Here is a 19,977-nt window from a genome sequence, read left to right on the forward strand (position 1 = left end):
ATGAACGCAACTCTGAGAATTTGTAAGTGATCGTAAGATTCCGATTTTGTGGGTCACTTTCTATTTTATAAAAGAAGATCTAAATATGAAGGTTAAGTATTCCTTCTCGAATTAACTCTTCAAAGAAATACTTGTGGATCATTTTGTAATACTATTAAAGAGTTTTTCAAAACTCATGAAGCCTTCTTTATTCAAGATCGCTCTTTCACAATTAAGTGGGTAGACAACGAACACGGCTGTATTTTGAAAATATAGATTTTTTACGAACATTGGATAGATTTCTGGTAAAAAAATCTTCATCACTGTGTTTGCTTCCAGGTTATCAATTTTTTTTCGGTAAACGTTTGGTTAAATTTTGAAATTTCTACATTCTGCTGTGAACTTATGAACGTAACTCGAAAATTTGACGTTTTGTTTATTCAATACTGTAATTACAGGATGTAAAATTAACTTGTAAAAATATTTCGGAACATTTATTTGCTGATTATTTCATTTTTCAGTTATGGTTTTCACCTTAGTAACACATGTCAATCTCAAATCGCTTTAATCGGATCTAGATACACATAAAAGAAAAGATATCCTTTCTCTTTAGTACCATTAATGATACAGTAGAATAATTACTGACGAGACTGATTACTTCTTTAATTCCACAAGCTAAATAGTCATACTTTATTCAGGCCAAAAGTTGACTTGTTGTATGATGTACGCTTGAACAATGGAAGAATAACTCTTGATATTTTGATTGAAAGGTTTGATTTTTAATAATAATTTTTACACAAATTATGATTTTAGGAAACATTAAAAGTATGTTGGGATAAATAATTTATTTATGATATATAGTACTTAATGTACAATGCATTTGATAATACGATCTGTTCTTCTTTAGATCATTTAGTTCTCTAATATGGTAGTTTAAGAAGAAATTGTTTTAATATCCATTTGCTTTTTTTGTTTAATTAGTTATATCTAAAGAATCATAAACGCTTCCATATTTTCATTTATTTCCTGAAAATTTTGATTTGTTTAAACATATCCCAAGTAAATGTTCAACAACTGTCAACATATCGGTCTATTAGAAGACTGAATACTATTAGAATATCTCTCATTGAAATTCAAATCTTATCATGGAAGCTATTCCCGGTGAACTGGGTGAACCATAACCACTTGAACGGTCATCTAATATTGTTGTGGAATCATGAAAGTTTAAATCAAATGGATTTAATAAAGAACATAATCTGTTATCTGTATTCCTAATTAATTTATTGTCACAAGAACTTTGTTCAGCAGTAATGCGTGTTTTACACTTTGTAAATAGTTGAATATATGAAGCAATACATTGTGAATAGTTGAGATTCATTTGATATTTTTGGTTATTTTCATCATCATAATCTTCATCATCTCCAACATCAGTGCAATTTTGTCTTGAAAGTATTTCATTTGAACAAAAACACGAGTTAGCAGTAGCTTTATAACAAATAATATTTCTTTTTTCTGGATGAGGCAGATCAATATCACGTGTAGAAATGTGTGGAAATAATTCCATGTAATCATGTTCACATAAAATAATGTTTTCATGTAGATAAAAACGATCTCCAATGCAAAACCTACATTTTAAAATGGAATAAAATGGTTATGAAATTTGCTTCTTTAGCTGACTTAAATGATCCAATGGAGACAGCAGTTATATTAAAAGAGGAATAAATCTTATTTTACAGGACTATCGACAGTTGCATAGTTACTGTTTAAAAGCGTATATTTTGTATATAAAGGGATCTCAGTTTATCCAATTTAAAATATTCAAATACAAAAATGAATTACGAGATACTTAAGGAAGTTAGAAAAGCAGAACAGTATCTTACGAACTAGGATAGTTAATACACCTTAAGTGTAGGGAGTTGTATTGAACAAATTAAGTCCAGCTTTTATTTAAAAGAATTTGATTATCCATTTCACACTTTCTCTGTAATTAGTGACATTTTTAGGGAAAAATATAATCGTTTCCTTGTAAAAATGCAATTTTCACTTTTTTCTTAGAGATTATATGAATTGTTACCAGCATTATTACTGTATTACCTGATTAATTATTGTCGTTAATTAATCTTCTAAAGTTAGAGTTGTTTTCTATTTGCTAGTTAGAGGTTATTAAACATGGTTGAGCAATCTCGTCACACGTAACATATTTCTGCATGTAACCTAACATATCTACTGCCATTTATGGTTAATAATGCTATATTCTGTAGGAGGTCGTCGGCAAAGAATTATCTGATTTGAGGACTGTTGAAAGCCGGAGAAGACAGAATGGCTGTTCTGTCCCAGCACAAGGATCCCTAGCGGTACTCACTCTCAATCCAGTCAGGGGTTGAATTCAGGATCATCGGGCCAATGATCAACTCTTACATATTAGATCCGTTTAGGTAGGGTCACGTGATATACAACCAACTTATTATTACTTACTTACGCCTGTCACCCCTCATGGAGGAGCATAGGCCGCCCACCAGCACTCTCCATCCAACCCCGTCCTGGGCAGCCCTTTCGAGTTTTTTTTCCAGTTGCTGTTCTTCCAATTCCCGACGTAGTGTGTTCCTCGGCCTTCCACTTTTCCGTTTCCCTTCAGGATCCCTATTTAGAATGCAGTATGGTGATTTCCGTAATGTACATCCTATTCACTTCCAACGTCTTCTCCAAATTTCTTTCTCCATTTGGAAGCTGGTTTGTCCTATCTACAGTAAGCTGTTGATGGTGCCATCATTCAAGGTCTATAACCATCGGTTGCTGTCGTCTCGCGGTCCTCAACCAGGTAGTCTACACTTACCAACATGGCTCAGTTCACTTGTCAGTGACTTCATGGATTTGTGCCATGTTTTGGTCTGGCCGCCCCTAGCTTTCTTCCATCCTACTCCTACGCCATGAAACATCGCAGTTGGTGGTTGGGCATGCGTGACACGTGTCCCAGCAATCTCAACTGATGAATTTTCACTACTTCATCAATTGATTTGCCATCCTTACCTAGTGCCCGGTTCCTAACAGCTGCGTCACTTACTCGATGGTCTCAAGATATACGAGCATTGTTTCGAAGACACCTATGATCGAATAATAGGACAGAACGAACTGCTGCGCAGTAAACACGTCCTTTGGTTGATAGACGGATACCTCACGTACGTCATAAATGACGCAAGTTGACATAAGCTAGTCGAGCCTTCTGTAGCCGTACTGAGATTTCGTCGCACACCAGACCACAAGGGCTGATGAAACTCCCAAGATAAGTGAAGCAGTCGACACGCTCAATTACTTCACTCCCTATCATCAATTCAGGTGTCGATGCAAACCAATCCTGAAGCAACATTTTGCATTTCAAGGGGTAGAATCGCATTCCGAACATGCTTGGATTGTTGATATCAATGAGCATATATAAAATGAAGTTTGTGCACAGAAATACTTGTCTGAAAAAAAAACAGTTTTACTCCGTTTAAGAAATTTATATTAAATTAATTAGAATAGTTTAATCAATTCACAGTGATTTCATTCTGATCGATCAAAATATAAAGGTACTCTAACTAAACTTTACATGTTCACTGATAAATATCACTGTAATTTATGACGGTATGTATATGAAAGAATTTTTTCCTAGTGTTTTATTTCTTAAAAATGTCTTTTGACTTCCTTTCATAATGTAAATATTATTTCTATTATTATAAATAAAAATAAATAAATAAATAATTAATTAGTTACCTCATTTGACAATATTGACAACAAAAACAAGATAAATGATAAACACTATTTTTTATCTTCATAACAAATTCATATGATTGTACTTGTTTCTGACAGATGGAACATTCACCCGTTTTACCATACAATCTAAAATGTAATTTTGAGAAGAAAAATAATAATAAAATTGTTCTCATATTGACATGATCAACAAAATTGTGTGAATTTGAAAATAGACTTTTGAACCTAGAACTAGAACAACTGAAAAGCTGTTAAAAATCAAGATATAATGGCTAGATATTTGGGTCTAGTGAAATGTTGTAACATAGGGAGTTGGTTACGCTAAAATTGTGGTATTAACTCATCAATAACATCGATCATGAGCCATATTATACCACAAAATAGTTGAAGCTAAAGGTATATACCACTAAATTTAAACTTGGTGGGTACTTAATTTGTGCACGAAACAATCTTTAGGACAATGAACATGTTACTCAAAAGTTTCATCCGTTTGAAGATTTAAGAGAAAACCAGATTGGCAATATGGCTTATTGGAATGGCGTTGAGAGGCTCCAAGCTGTTAAACAAATGATATTACATGAAAATAACAAATTGCAAAACATTTTGTCGTTTTGATGTTTGGGCTATTTTCTGTCTTGGTGCTCTTCATGTGATATACGTAAAGTGGTATACGTAAATTTAACGGTTTACTACAATCAGTATTATTCTGACCTATTGATGTTGCTACAACAACAATTATTTCTGTAACCTTTCACACCTTGATTTATTATGATCATGTTACGATGTGGTTAATAGTTAATACTCGCTTTTATTTGTTGTTTCATCTTGTATAATACCATATGTACCGTAATATTTGTTCATGTAATTCAATTTTCTCAAAAGTTCTTTAGAAAGTCTCGTGTACTCTTTCTCATGAGAGATTACCAGTGTCAAAGTAATATCACATATCATGTAATTGATTTGTCGGTGAGAGTTTAATTCAAGGACGAATCAACGAAATCAGGGATTGCGAGTTTTGATTTTGGCGCGAAATCTATTCATTCATATCGTTAAATAATATCTTAGGAGTATAGCTGATATCGGTTAGTGATAAAAACCCTTACTTTAATTCGTAACCTTAAATTCTAACTCTAAATCTGAATCCTAATTACTCATACTAATTTATAACCCTCTTTCGACCCTAATAAGTAGGTGTGCCGTCTCAAGGTCACTTTAGAGTCATCCAAAGGTTGTCCATAAATTATAGTCTCACCAATTTGTCTAGTCATGTGTAGATAATAATTAGTATTTACGGAATCCTCAGTCGACCTTACTTCGAATCTTAACACTAGGAATACTGAAAAAATAGTCAAAAGTAAAATGCCTCCCTCCTTGTTCTGTCTAATAAGAGAAACTATTTTAATAGCTCATGAAAGTAGACATTTATTCGCATAAAATCTAGTTTCAATAAGATTTAGATGAATGAAATAAAGCGACTTGGAATTTTTAGGAAATTTGATGTATTGACTGCCTTGTTACTGTTGATGACCACTAAAATTCCGGATGGAACTCAGTTTTATGAGGATTCTGGTTAGCGTTTCTTCATCAAGATTGTTTTCTACGGGATGGGGTTGCCGACTTTACACCCAAACTTCCTCCTTTACCCGGGCTTGAGACCGATAGTTTTACGAAAACAAATAAATTTACTGATTCGGTGGTCGATTTTTGGAAATAAAATTTACACTATAATTGACGCAAAATTTCTGAGAAGTAAAATGGTGACATGATAGACTTACATTTTTGTAAATTGGGAAACAAGTCTATCGGTTAATAGAAGTTTATAAAATATTCGTATGATCATTTGTAGCCTTTCGTTTAAAAATAGAAACTAATATAATTTATACATGGGTTTCTACATGAGTTTCTACCTGAAGTGCGGAATCAGTTTTGGTAAATTATGTCTATTTATATGGTTATTTTAACAAATGAGGTATCTTGTCTTGTACAATCGGTTTGTACTGTTATGATTTAAAAAATACTCTCTATCATAATTTCCATTTAAGATTGATGCTTTTCGTTGTTTTTCAATATCTGGAACGTAGAAAAGTATTATGCTTCCTGACTAACGTAATCTCTATTGTTGAGTGATTCAAAAGTGGTCACTGTCATTTTTGAAGTCCTGATAAATTCATAGCACAATTTAAACAGATATTATTACGCCAAGTATTTTGTATTTTAACTTACTGAACCAGTTATAAATAAATGATATATTTGTAATATCACAATGAGTAGAAAAATGAGATTTTCTGACGTTTCGTGACTAAGTGTAAGCCACTTCTTCGGAGAATAAATAAATAAACAAATCAAGATTAATTCAAGTTTGTATAGTACAACGGAACAACACAAGAATATTTCTGTGATCAGTCAAAAACAGGTCTGAATAAATCCATGTCACATCATTTCGGTCAAGGTGATTCATAAGCGACATGTATGTAAATTTGTATATATGAGAGTGTGTAATGTTAAGGATGAAAAATGTATGACATTTATGGTGAGAAAGGACAGAGTTTAATTTGTAAGATCATCTTGATTTGGTTATTTATTTATTCTCTGAAGAAGTGGAATACACTAAGTCACGAAACGTCAGAAAATCTAATTTTTCTATTCAATGTGATATTACAAATATATTATTTATTTATAACAATCTACCCAATGCTCAATTTATTAGAAATTATCACGTCAAACCTTGGTAATGATACCTACTTAATGAACTAGTGTTATTTTACTTTATTAAAATACTTAAAAATATACATTGACTACTTACTTACCTTAGATAATCTCTTCGACATAATGACATCCTAGCTTTAATGTAGAAAATTTTATCTAATTCAGCTAATCTAGCATCACAGCATACACAACGTAGACAATCTTCATGCCAGTATTGACAATCAGCTAATAAGTAATGACTTTCTTTGATGCATTGTTTACACTTTGAGCAAAATTTCAACTCTGACATTATAAAGTTACTTTTAATAATAATAGAGTTTGAATTGTTCAAGTTTTCAACGATTTTGTTTCTAGTTATGTTTAACATTAAACCATATAAATGTTGTAATCTAAATTTAATGAACTGTTGAGAAGGAAAAGAAGAAAAGCTTAAGGAAAAATATGTGAAAAGCTTTTAAAAAAGAGTGGTTATTTGATACAAGCTATTCCACTTACTGAAAATTATACAATCAGATTAACTTTATGGGACGTATTATACAATGAGTTTATATTTCATTAAGTGTATAGATGAAAGTTGGAATTTTAAGAAAAATGTGTCCAGGGTTCTTCAACGTTGTCACATGGTGCACTACACACTTAAGGTATTAACTAAAAGCGAAATCACATTTCAGTTTTTTTCTTTTATATTAAGTCTTAATCACTTAGTTTTATATAAAAAAATGCCTTGCAGTTAATCTGAACAAACGTTTAACACTATAATCAGAAATGATGGTGTCTAGCAGTGGAATCCAGGACGAGGGTACTTGGTTTGAGTTCGGGAGTGGACATTAATTCCGGGATACCGATACATCCAGCTAACTAGTACTAAAACATTTAGGATTATTTTCACTAGAACTAGTTAACTTCTGTATAGTTCGAAATTGCCGGACATTATAGTGATATACATAACAATTATACCTAACATCTATCACACATAATAACGAATGTACATTGATATTAGAAATACCGTAAATTACCTACACTTAAAAACTCTGTTTAATTTATTTATCACATTTTAAGACGTGAGTTCTTTGAGAGTCCGCTATAGACAGTCACGTTTGTGAAATTATCATTACTTATATTAAAGTAGCCTAACTTTTGTTATTTTTTCTGCATCTTAAAATACTTGAAACTGTTTATCAAGAAATGACCATGCTTTAAGGGTAATGTTCCATTGATGATATTAAGTTTCGTTATTTGTAATATGATAAAACTACTTTAGAATTAGTTTTTTGGAAAGTTAATTATTTACTAATATGGGCATTGTTTGAACCACTGGAACAGCAGCATTCAATTACTTACCGTTTTTCTAGTTCTCACTCGAACATTAAGAATATTATTCAGCGCTAATCCGTGACAAGTAGCGTTATATTACATCAACTATATGGAGGCCTGTTTTCATCCTAATGTGATTGACATGTTTTATGTAGATAACTACTGATTTCATCACTCAATGCCACAATAAAGTAAAGAACTAGAAGAACTTTAGGTTTCATGTCTGCGTTAAGCTTATAATCAGTACTCCAAAGTTTCTTGGTTCAATATGAAGTTAAAAACATATTTACTCTGTAAAGCAATGTTGGATATGCACTTTTTGGTCAATTAAGTTTTAAAATGTTTTAATTCAGTTAGTTTAAATACCTTAATGTGAAAGGCATTGAAAAATCAGTGTTTATTTATTAAGAGGTAAAGAATCTGTAATAAATCTTCAACCCATGGTGCATATGTACCTCAAATTCTTCAAAGTATATAATGTCTCAAAGTCCCACATATAATAACAGTTCCTTTAGAGATTAATTCTGTTCGTCATTCAACATATGTACTGGTTTATTACTGTTCAATCGATAATTATGCATAAAAACATGTTTTGATATTACAAATGATAATCTTTTATATATATTTTAAAGAAGAAATTAATCGAGATCATGAACCGATTGATGTTAGACCACCACAATTGGAAACCTGGAAGCACTGGACGGCCGTTTCGTCCTATTGTGGGACTCCTCAGCAGTGCGCATCCACGATCCCGCCCGCGGGACTCGAACCCAGGGCCCTCGGTCTCGCGTGCGAACGCTTAGCCAACTGGACCACTGAGCCGGCATCCAATGGTGATAGTTTCTAACATCAACCAATCCACGAAATTGCGCGACCAACTTCCATTGTACTGAGGTAGATACCTGTCTCTACCCGACAAGGATTAGCTCCACTGGTCACACTGCGCACTGCTGAGGAGTCCCACAATAGGACGAAACGGCCGTCCAGTGCTTCCAGGTTTTCAATTGTGGTGGTCTAACATCAATCGGTTCATGATCTCAATCAAAAACTTAATAATCTCCACACCCCCTATGCTAGTAAGAAGTTATTCGTTTTATCAAAATGAAAACTTTAGGTAATAACTTATGAAATAAAATAAAATTTCGAATGTAATTTCGTTTTACTTTTTTTAAAAATGGGAATATTATTGATATTTGTAATTAAAAAGGATAATTGAACACTTGAATGATCTAACTTCAAGGGTAAAATTAATTTTAAAGGACAAAAATCTACAAAATAATTAATTAATTAATTAATCATTTCACTGAATCAGTTTATTGTAATATAACGTTTCAACTCCGCTTGGAGCCTCCCTGGGGCTACTTCCGGTCCCAAGTCCGGATAAAGGAGGAGGGTTGAGCATTGGGTTAGCGACTTCATCCCGTAGAAAACTAACTCGCTAAAAAACGCTAACCAGAAGTGAGTAAGTAAGTAAAAAAAGTTTCAATAACTATATTTTACTTAACTCATGGATGTTTATTTTCTTCTATGTCACAATATGTCTTATAGTTCATATAAAATCAAGTTTATCGAATGTACTCAGAGTTCTATTGTACTCTAATTTAAAATATTTAAAGCACGAATAATTTAGATGTTTACAAAATAATGTAAAAGATTATTTATTTAGTTTAATTGATAGATCTGCTTGGAAAGTAGGATAACATTAGAATTGGGTAATCATGAGAATATACACAATAAGATGATAAGATTGGTTCATAGGTTAATTAAAATTTAGACAAAGGTTACAAATATCCTTCAACTACGCAGGTTAAAAATGACATATATACTACATAAATTAAAAATGTTTTACCTTAGTTTTATTTTGTACTTCAGATGTATTAAGTTAATAACCAAAACACTTGTTAACTTCTTATCTCGCTAAAATGAATAATTGATCATTCAATTTATCGAAACATTCAGTGCAATATTCGATAATAAATTAACTAATTATTTAAATATCAATGTTTAGTCACATTATTATAAAAGAAGAAATTAACTACCGTTGTTCAGAAAACATGATTGTTTTAACAAGAGAAATTTACTGGAAATGGTCAGTTGGTTGGAGCTCACAGAAGTAGTTTATAGTATTCAGCTTATCTTGATGTGATATAAATATGTAAGTAATGTATTTACCGAAACAAAACCATCATAAAAGTCGTCTTAGAATGTTTTTCATAGTAGAATTATATAATCATTATTAATGACAAATAATAAATGGTAGTATTCCGTGTTGGCATGTCAAGGTATTAGACGCTTATAAATGTTTGCTAATAACTGATTTCTTTTTAAACACTTATTGATGATGAAGAATTCCCGATTGATTGTCATCTAGTTTAGAAAATATGAAACCAATAGAACAATGAATGTATGTTACTAAAATTGCTGTTGTAAATTGTTATAGATGATTTTACGTACCCTTTATACTACTCTCATTAAATTATATAGTTAAAGTCTAACTTTATAACAAAATATTTTTAATATAATACGTATTTTTATAATTAGGTATTGTTTAATAAATGATAATCCTTGGCTTAACAATTCTAATGGTTTAACTATAATATTCAGTAAGTTAAAAGTAAATTTTATTGAAAAAACGAGTACAAAATTAGTTAAACTTACAAATTATTAGATGAAATCCCTTGATATTCTTACAAACATTATTTACATGATTAAAATCTTTGAATAATGAATAACACTCCAGGTTTAGGTAGCAGATATTAGAAAGAATAACATCATAATATAACTGTTAATTCAAAGCAATTATTATTATTCTCTATTTACGAATGACATTTCTCAGTTTTAGTAAATAACGACAAAATGAATGATTTTGACGGATAGAGAACAAAAAAACTAAAACAAAATGAATATAAATACTTAATATTGATAGTTGATTGGTCAATTTAAACATAATTCTCATCAATTATTTTCTCAAATGTGAATAGTATTTAGTCTGTTCATAGATATACATGAACATTTAGTTGCTATGTGTGTATACATACATCTTGTTTGTTTATAGAATACATGTTTTGTTTTTTTACGGCTATTTACACATTAAATATATACAGATACATACAAAACTTAATATTAAAATGTATGTATACATTTGATAGTTAAATGTTTTATGATTGAATGAATGTTGAATGTTAAAAGGAAGATAACAAGGAAATGTAATTAATTTTTTTTCTCTTCATTTTTTTCTCTCTTTTATTTTTTCTTTCTTATTATTATCTCACTATAATCATTTATTTTAAATAATTTTTTCTTTAATTTAATTGTAAAAAATTTGTTAGATAAATCGATGGATGGTTTATTATTTTTAAATTTTATTGTTATAAATAAAAAAAGAATTTTATGTTGTTGCAACTCAACAAAATAAAAAAAAAAAAAATAAACAAAATAAACAAAATAAAAATAGACGAAAACAAAAATGAACTAGAGACAAATAATATTTAACAAAATTACCAATATGACTAAACATAGTAATTTCTAGTTATTTATTCAATGATATAACGAAAAGAATTTATTGGTTCGAATTATACTCCTGTCGTAGTTAGATACGTTTATGTATAGAACTAATAATTTTGATGAATGATAAATCAAATGACAGAACAGTATCTCTAAAACTCTCAACTATTTCCTAAATCTATTATAGATAAATGCTCTAGACTGTCTGTATGTGAATTATATGTACAACAGTTAAAAAAATTTTTTCTTTCATAACAGAATTAAGTCAGCTAGAGAACAGTTGAAAATCATGAAATAGGGAATAGTTATTTCGTCCTAGTCTGTATCCTATTCACAAGTTAAAATCGATGATACCACAGTATATCTTTATGTGACCTTTTTAAAACATATTACTGTTTACCATTCCCTTGGACATTTCCATAAATCTTCTAAACATACGTTTACTATTATAAATATTATTGTTATGGCAGAATGTTTTAAATCTTACTTGACTTCTATGATTTCCATAAAAAGTATGGTTGAAACATTATTTACTCAGTAATTCAATTATTTAATTATCATATAACTAGATTATATATGTATATATATATATATATATATATATATATATATATGTCTTTTATCATAAAGTTTTGGTTAAACTATTAACCACTATTATATGATTTTTCATTCTTAATTTACTCTCAAACTATTATTCAGTCTCGCCTACTTTCAGCTGATATTGCGTTGATCACATGTACTTGTTATTCTTTATTTTATAGCAATATGCAATCTGGTTTCATCGTATTTAAATTGCGTCTGTTCGAAATATGATAACGAAATCGTGTTGATGATCAATAGTCTCGTGTTCTTCCTTTTTGGTCGAGCCTTGTTAGTATTAGGTCAGTATCAGTCTTCTCGTCCTTGATGTGTATAGGTTATATATATATATATATATATATATATATATATATATATATATTCTAGTTATAGGATAATTAAATAATTGAATTACTGAGTAAATAATGTTTCAACTATACTTTTTATGGAAATCATAGAAGTCAAGTAAGATTTAAAACATTTTACCTTAACAATATATTTACATATATATCACAGTAATTTTGTATTGTGGACAGCAGTGGAGCTCAGGACTCGAGCCTCATCTTAACTGACGGTCACCATCAGGTAAATCAACAGTAGTTAATAATGGAAGAATAACAAAAAAACAATAGTCGCAATGAAGTATATATTTAGACTTATGACAATAAATGTTAGATGAAAACTAATTGAAGAAAGTAGTTGAAGAACGGGTTCGTGAAAAATAGCATAACAAAAATTTATGATGTGAATAGAATGTCAGTAAAAATAACTAATTTTGTTGTTTCATCATCTGAACAATGATGACGATAACCATGGGGATCAAGCAAAGTAAAGCAAACGAGTGAAAAAATTAAGAGGTAAACACTTTTACATATAAATCAAAATGGTGGTATCAGGTTATGATCAGAGTAAAAACAAGGTGTGATGTATATTCTTTATCTATAAGGTGTTATTGAGATTTTTAAATTTGAAGTTTCACGTTGTTAGGTAATTGTCTCATTTTAGTACGAGACTACTTAGTTATTATATCCATAACCACACCAAGAATTCAAACAAACAATCAGTACTTAACCTTCAGACCACTGATTTAGAGTTCCAACGGTATGCATTTCTGACTTTAGCCATACTATGCGATTCACCATCCTTTGATAATGTTAACATGTAAATTTAATGTTCTCCGATGTTTAAAACAAGCATTTCCAGAACTTAGAGTCTCGATCACTTTCGTTTATCTTTGGAAAAAACATATAGGAACATGTTCTTAGATGAGAGCGCCAACTACGAACAATATACCTCGATCCATAGAAGTAGATTAACCTATAGACAGTCATAAGTAAAAGCTTGTCTTTCAAGAATCTGGAGTTCAGTGTTAGTCAAAGTTTAGCTAAAGGAAATATTCCCTTAATCTGTGTATACAATTTAAGGAAAAATTTGTTGAGAAGAAATATCTTCTCTGAATTTCTTGTAATTGATATTTAAGTAGATGTTTTTTTATTTTATATATTTACAACAACAAAATTTATAAATTTCTAGACAGTCTATTAATTTACTTTCATAATTACAAATACGACTGAATTTATACAAATAAACAAATTTTGCTTACCTATACATGATGACGATATTGTACAAGAAATTATGACAAATTTATTATTTTATATAAATCAAGATATTATTATTGTTCATAATTTTCTTCTGTCCTTTTCGTTTTATATCCAGTTACTTTATCCGAATTTTCTTTTAAGTCTTTATTCTACTTTATTGTTGTTTGCTTTTATTCAAGTCTAATTTATCTGTCTCAGTGATATATAAAACCTACTTCATTTTCCGTTCATAATATATTACTAACAGGATTAATTATATGCTTATGCAGGTACGTATGTAGGTGATATGCATAGACATGTGTATTTATGCTTTCAAGAATATCTACTTTTCATTCGTGATATTATCAAAAAAGATACATTAAAACATGTAACTAATCCTATGTACACCTAGAAAACAAGTAAGTTCACACGCACACAGATATACATATCTACATGCACGAACACCTAAGAAAAAGAAATAAGAATCCAATGTGAACAGATAAAAAGATAATCATGTCATTTAATAATTATGGTAATTCTTATTATAATTCATTCATTCATTCATTGATTGATTATTAGATATCTGAGTAAATAGGATATACTTATTCTTATCATGAAGATAAGAATACTAAAAAAAGAGATTATCTAAGTATTTATACTACATAGAATTTGTTTTTAAATTCAATATAACACGTTTATTATTCGCTTGAGAATCTCATTTCCTATTCAATAAATCAACTTATAAATTATACTTGTAGGTTTACGTGTGTATTCATATTACTAAGTGTGTGTGTGTGTGTGCGTATACATATGAGCATTGATTCACCTTAATTCGTTATTGAAATACTTTAGAGAATAGTTCATCTTATCACGAATTTTTATTATCTTAACTAAATGTTTCTATTAATTATTTTCAATAGGAGACTATTTAAAAGAGAACGAATAATACTGTCTTGAAAGCAAAGATAAAATAAGAAATAAACTAAAAATATCATTCAAAAGCGATGACTGAATTAATAAGACACACTATTAAGCATTTACTTACATACACATATAAATGTATAAGTGTTAGCAGAATTTAGTAGGCTGGTAAGAAGATTAAAACAAATGCATTAACATTAGCATTATTACAGAAAAAAATGATATAGTAGCAATGAAATTATTATTTCTTCTGCACAAATATTTTTCTTTCTTTTATTGCTACATTCTTATTATATATAATTTTATTTGTTTCACTAGCAAAAAGAAAAACGGTAATTAATCTTTTGATGAACTATTTTTTTTCACTGCATTCTTACCATTATTTGAATTAAAAGGAACAAGCTTTACCCCCTCCTTGTTTCTCTGTATTGATAAAAATTGTACAGTTTATCTATCGTAGTCTTATTATTATTATTATTATTACTAATGTTTACTACTTTGTCAATCCCCTCCCTCAATATATTCATATCTATCAGAATACTTAACCAAATAGAGCGTAATAAAATCTAGCAAGTGAAAGTAAGTACAAAAATTTTATTGAAAAGATATGGTAATCAGAAATAAGTTGATTATATTTATTCGATCAAAGAGCTATATACAGTTGTTTCGTCATAGCTTGGTACTTGTTTGAAGGATGCACCTAGACTAGATAAAAACTCCCAATTCTTCCCAGTCACTGTTGCCATTTGACAATAAAAATCACTTTTAAAGAACAGTTTTGGTTAACTTATCTTTTTTAAAAATTTTCGTAATTTCAGTGAGAAGCGAAGTTAAACAATTTTATTTAGACTAATTAAGATAAATTGACAGATCATTTCTCTGAAATTCACTTTTACATGGTTTTTCATGATGGTCTAGCTTCAACTGACTGATGAATTCAATTATTAAATATATAGTTTTCATAAGTTTCTTAACTCGAAGAATTTAACCTGTTTATTCAAGTAATTGTCAATATGTATTAAATTTTACTTTCAGTAAAATATAATCGTGAAAGTCTCATTTATTCTATTTACTAAATTGTTACGTTTTCTACTTGGTTACGGCAGAATACAGTACATAATTATAAGCACTGGAATATGTTGAATCCCACAGTCCCATGTGAAAAGATGGAAGAAGCAAGGGAAGTGGTTATTTGGTAAGAAACAGAAACGTACAGAAAAACAGGGTTATAGTTTTAGTATTGGCTACATCATCATTATAATCCAATCAGTCCCTAAGGAGAAAGGTTATTCAGTTGTCCAATCACAGCATGTCACGTCGATAATCTAGAAGATTCCTCCAGATTCCGGTTGAACGGAATCTCTTCGTTCCCTTTAAAGCCTGTGGAGGCTTCGTCGTGCTTTTCGGAGGAGTCCCAACATACGAGTAAATTAAGTCAAGAAATAAAATATGCTGAGCAGTCCCTCGCTTTACAATACAAAATAAGGTTACATGCAGAGATGTTCGCTTCCTAAGACTAGATTTTAGATAATTATATACAACTTTGCGAGAAGCAAGTGAGTCAACCTCAATGATAACGTTTCTGACAACAACAGTTAAGTTTATACATTTTACCAAAACTAAACATCTGCACATATCTAGCCAGGAAGTACAGTATTTAGCAAGCAATGCGAACAGCTTATATAAATTGACATGGAGCTATGGATAGAACAAATATAATTACTACAATACGTGTACCAAGATAAAATTTAAATTGCTACAAGATATATATGCTTTTGAACATTTTCATTTTTAAAAAGGCATATTTTGATGTTTCACTGCGGAAATCCTGCAGTATGAAGGTAGCGATCATACTCCTACCTCCTAATTATTTTTCAAGTGTAAATGCTGTATACATGTCAGCGCAATTTATGTTTGTTTTGCATTACAACCGATGCATAAATGAAACATGTTTTCAATTCTCGCTAATTTCCTATTGAATTTGTTAGCCAAGTCGATTGCTTTATTAAGTTTAAGATCATTACACACTATTATTTGCGTCAATAATTTATCCTTATCAAAGTACAAATTTATCTACATATCAGTTATATCAAAACACTTTTATGTATCCGGTTTTGAAATAAGAAAAATGGACTAATTTGACATGATATCTGTGGAAAAGATAAAAATCAAATACCTTTTTTAGTTCTAACTTCAAGCTGGTAAATAGAACGTTAATGGTCAGTACCATAACCAACACTTCGGCCGCGTCCTTGTTGTTGAAAATATTTTGAAGTCTACAAATACATACCAAGATGTCTCCGTGATCATTACAAGTTATCAAAAACTTATAGCTGTGAATAGGTTTTCTAAACAAATATCTTTGTGGACGTCCAACAGTGATGTTTACATATATTCTGAAGGTGCTCGGTCAAATAATGTGGTCTATTTCAACAAATCTTATGTAAGATGCTTCTCTTCTAGATGGTCAGACTATTAATCTCAAGGCTATACATTTTTGTCTGCGTTCAAAAACTGTTTCTTCCACCTTTTAACGTCCTTCTCAATGGCCATCCGAATACATTACTTGAGGCGTCTTGATTGTAGTATCTCCTATTCCATGCTTCTAGATTATCTTCGGAAATACTATTCTAATTAGAATTTACTCATCTTTTACTGGAAATAGAAATTCAAGTATTAAAAATGGACGCAAAAGTTGCACTGGATTCTTCTAGATGTGTAAGAAATGTTTCTGAAAATGTGTAAATTGACAACATTTGTCTCATGTTATTAGTCTTGATAGCCCTTGAAGTTATGTCGTAATCGATTTCGTTCCTTAAAAAGTCATTGTTTTATTTTGGAAGATCAAGACTTTTGTGTAACAAAGTAGACTCTATGTGGTGTTTGGCTAAACTAATGATTCCTCTGTACTTGTTGAATGTTTGATTTCGAATCACAAATACAGTACATTCGTTCGTGCTTATCTAGTACTTTGTAGTGACTCACATTTATCACGAGAACAGGACTGGTTTAATAAAAACAATTATTATTATAACCAACTGTACCAGTGCTTGTTTTAATGTGCTTTTGTTTGACTGTGCTAATGACAGCTATATTTTGCTTCCATTCTTATTCACACACTTTGATTGTGACTTCGCGCGAATTCGGTTACGTTCTGTAACCAAGGTTGTATCCTGGCACGATCTCGGTATCCTTTCGATGCCACGAGATCGCCAGAGAATATATATCTCGATTTGGTCCATTAACTGTCTTCTGATATTTGGCTTCTCGGAGATTTTATGGATCTATTTGGTTACGTCCAACATTCGCCTTCTGATTTATTTGGCACGTGTTTCTTGGTAGCGGTGTTCATAGTTAATCTCAACTCGACGCCACGCTACAACTTCTTGATCCAATTGCGTTATTGCTGGGATTCTTAGGTAGTGCCATAATTCAAACACTCCTAATTATCATATTCGCGCCGCTATTGAGCCTGTGATGGAACGGTTGAACATACATTCAGATTTTGATGCGTTTGAGGGTTACTTGGAAAGGTTAGAAATCCGGGCTATGACCAAGGAAGATTGTTGGGGACGTCAGATCTTCAAAACTCATATTTTGTAATTTTATCTTTGTGGGCATTTCTTACCACCAACGCACATAGCCGGTTGACGAACTTATCGATTAAATGTTTAAAAACTTCCATGGCAATACCGATCATGTATATTTTGTGTAAGTACGCTTGATTTGTGTGCTTGAGGAACCTGGTATCTTCTGGTTGTCTGTAGAATACGCTTTTTACATCTTATCAAGACTTCTGGATCGAGTTAACTGAGTCGAGGACAACGTACCAGTATAGCCTATCGAGTCTCTGGTTGCTTGATTCTTCGTTCCGTTCCGAGTAAGACGAATCAGTAGTAGCATTCAAGTTAACGAACATAACAAAGACATTGAGGATGTCAATACTGTGGCCCACTCCCTCACATTCATTGGAAAAGAGGCATAAAGTTTATTAAAAACTCGGGCATTACCGGAGAAGCTCATATCGCTTCCTTATGCAACTCTCAAAAATTTATTAATAGACTATGTCAAGTATAAAAATTTTGATTGCAGTAAAGGATTGAAATTTCGTAAAATGATTCATCAGGACATCAAAAATTCTACTACATTACGTCATCCCAAATCAGTGCATACTGAAGGTTATGTAGATAACAATTCATTGAGGAGTTGAAATACAGTTCACGAAGATGGGCTCAAGTATGATGAATGTTTGTCCTGTGGCAAGTCTCAGCCATGTAATTCATGTGCACTTCGTAATTCTAAGTGCTTTAAGTGTGGTGATATTGGACATATTCAGTCACTTTGTAATACTACCTGTTCAGACACATATGTTTGAATATCCAATATCAGATAATAATAAATGCAATACCTATACACGATATGAAAACCGATGAATGCTTGAGGTCTTTTTTTTTACATATGCTTAGATGTCTGAAGTCAACTCTTAAATAACAAACCTAAGTTATTACGTTAAATTCCTCCTAGAATGGAGTTTCTTAAGAACTTCGCAACACAGGTGAGAATCACTAACTTGTTCAGTGTTGGACCTTCAATAAATTACGACCAACCCCATCACTATTAACTTAACGTCGAGACGTTTAAACAGACGCTTCAACTAAGTAAAATACGCTTGTACCTCTTTCTTCCCGGACGAGAAAAACTACTCCTTTTTGGCCGACCAGAAAGTCTGCTGTTTGCCTTTCAAAAGGAAAAAAACATTGAAAAACCATCATGTGGTCTATTAACGCCAAAGCGCAGAAGGTCTATAAAACTTCTCAAGACAGGTGTATTACCTTTCCACCGGGTCTCATATACAATATAAGAGATTCATTCACAGATGCTATAGATGAGTTTGCCGCAACGTAGGTTGATTGGTTAAGAGTTGCCTAAAAAAATCTTAGTAATGTCGAAACTTTAAAGCTCAAGTATTCATTCACTTCCTTGTTTTGTACTTATATTATACCTCCTATTATTTTGTGTTGAATGTTGAAAAACTTTAACTCTTGAAGAAAAAAGAACCTCAATCCCTGACTGTTCTGTTGCACGATCGAAAGGCTTATTAAGTACTAGTTAATTTTTTCTATCGATGAAACAGGGAGTACTCACCAGCATGGAAAGTTTTCAAAGCACTGTATTTCGTAAATGAATTACAGGACTTAAGAATTTTGAGGATCTCCTTCTCTAGTTCATATAGATAGAGCAGCGGCTACTTTAGTGATGCTCTTACGCTCGAGACTTCTCTGAACACAGTATTAAATCAGGTAGCTGTATTACAGAGTCCTTATTATTGACACATATAAGGATGCCATGCCGAAAAATAAAATGTTTTAGATAGACCAAAGTCAAATAGACTTGATAAAATGATTGGATTGACCAATGAGACATCTTGGAGTTTACTCTACTGGCCCTCTAGCAAAAATCACTAGACTGTTAAAAGCAGTTTTTTTCATACTGAATCAGAAGAATATCACAGCCACTCCTATCCAAGCAGCATGACAGTGACTGAAGTTTTCAGTTAAAGATCAATAATATTTATAGAAGTATTGCAAGAATAACCTAGGCAATCATTATATTTTCTTTCGAAACTAATTACTCGTTAGGGAGTGAA

General features: G+C 31.1%; 1 protein-coding gene across 1 annotated transcript; it reads right to left on the reverse strand.

Annotated features, from left to right (window-relative positions):
• Positions 1-537: 537 nt before the first annotated feature.
• LMO3_2 (LIM domain only protein 3) lies at positions 538-11,810 on the reverse strand. The gene is made up of 4 exons (XM_051215821.1): positions 11,738-11,810; positions 6,534-6,835; positions 3,730-3,855; positions 538-1,604 (listed from the first exon to the last, which is right to left on the reverse strand). The coding sequence occupies exons 2-4, from the start codon at positions 6,797-6,799 to the stop codon at positions 1,103-1,105; spliced, it is 894 nt and encodes a 297-aa protein (XP_051066355.1). The 5' UTR covers positions 6,800-6,835; positions 11,738-11,810; the 3' UTR covers positions 538-1,102.
• Positions 11,811-19,977: the final 8,167 nt, after the last annotated feature.

The sequence above is a fragment of the Schistosoma haematobium genome, chromosome 4, assembly GCF_000699445.3.
Source record: "Schistosoma haematobium chromosome 4, whole genome shotgun sequence".
NCBI lineage: Eukaryota > Metazoa > Platyhelminthes > Trematoda > Strigeidida > Schistosomatidae > Schistosoma > Schistosoma haematobium.

Excerpts from the sequence above, each read along its gene's own strand:
- LMO3_2 (XM_051215821.1), bottom strand. The coding sequence starts at position 6,799 with ATGTTAAACATAACTAGAAACAAAATCGTTGAAAACTTGAACAATTCA. Across the intron at positions 3,856-6,533 it reads TGTCGAAGAGATTATCTAAG|ATTGTATGGTAAAACGGGTG; the intron begins GTAAGTAAGTAG and ends ATTACATTTTAG. Across the intron at positions 1,605-3,729 it reads TGTCAATATTGTCAAATGAG|GTTTTGCATTGGAGATCGTT; the intron begins GTAACTAATTAA and ends TTTAAAATGTAG.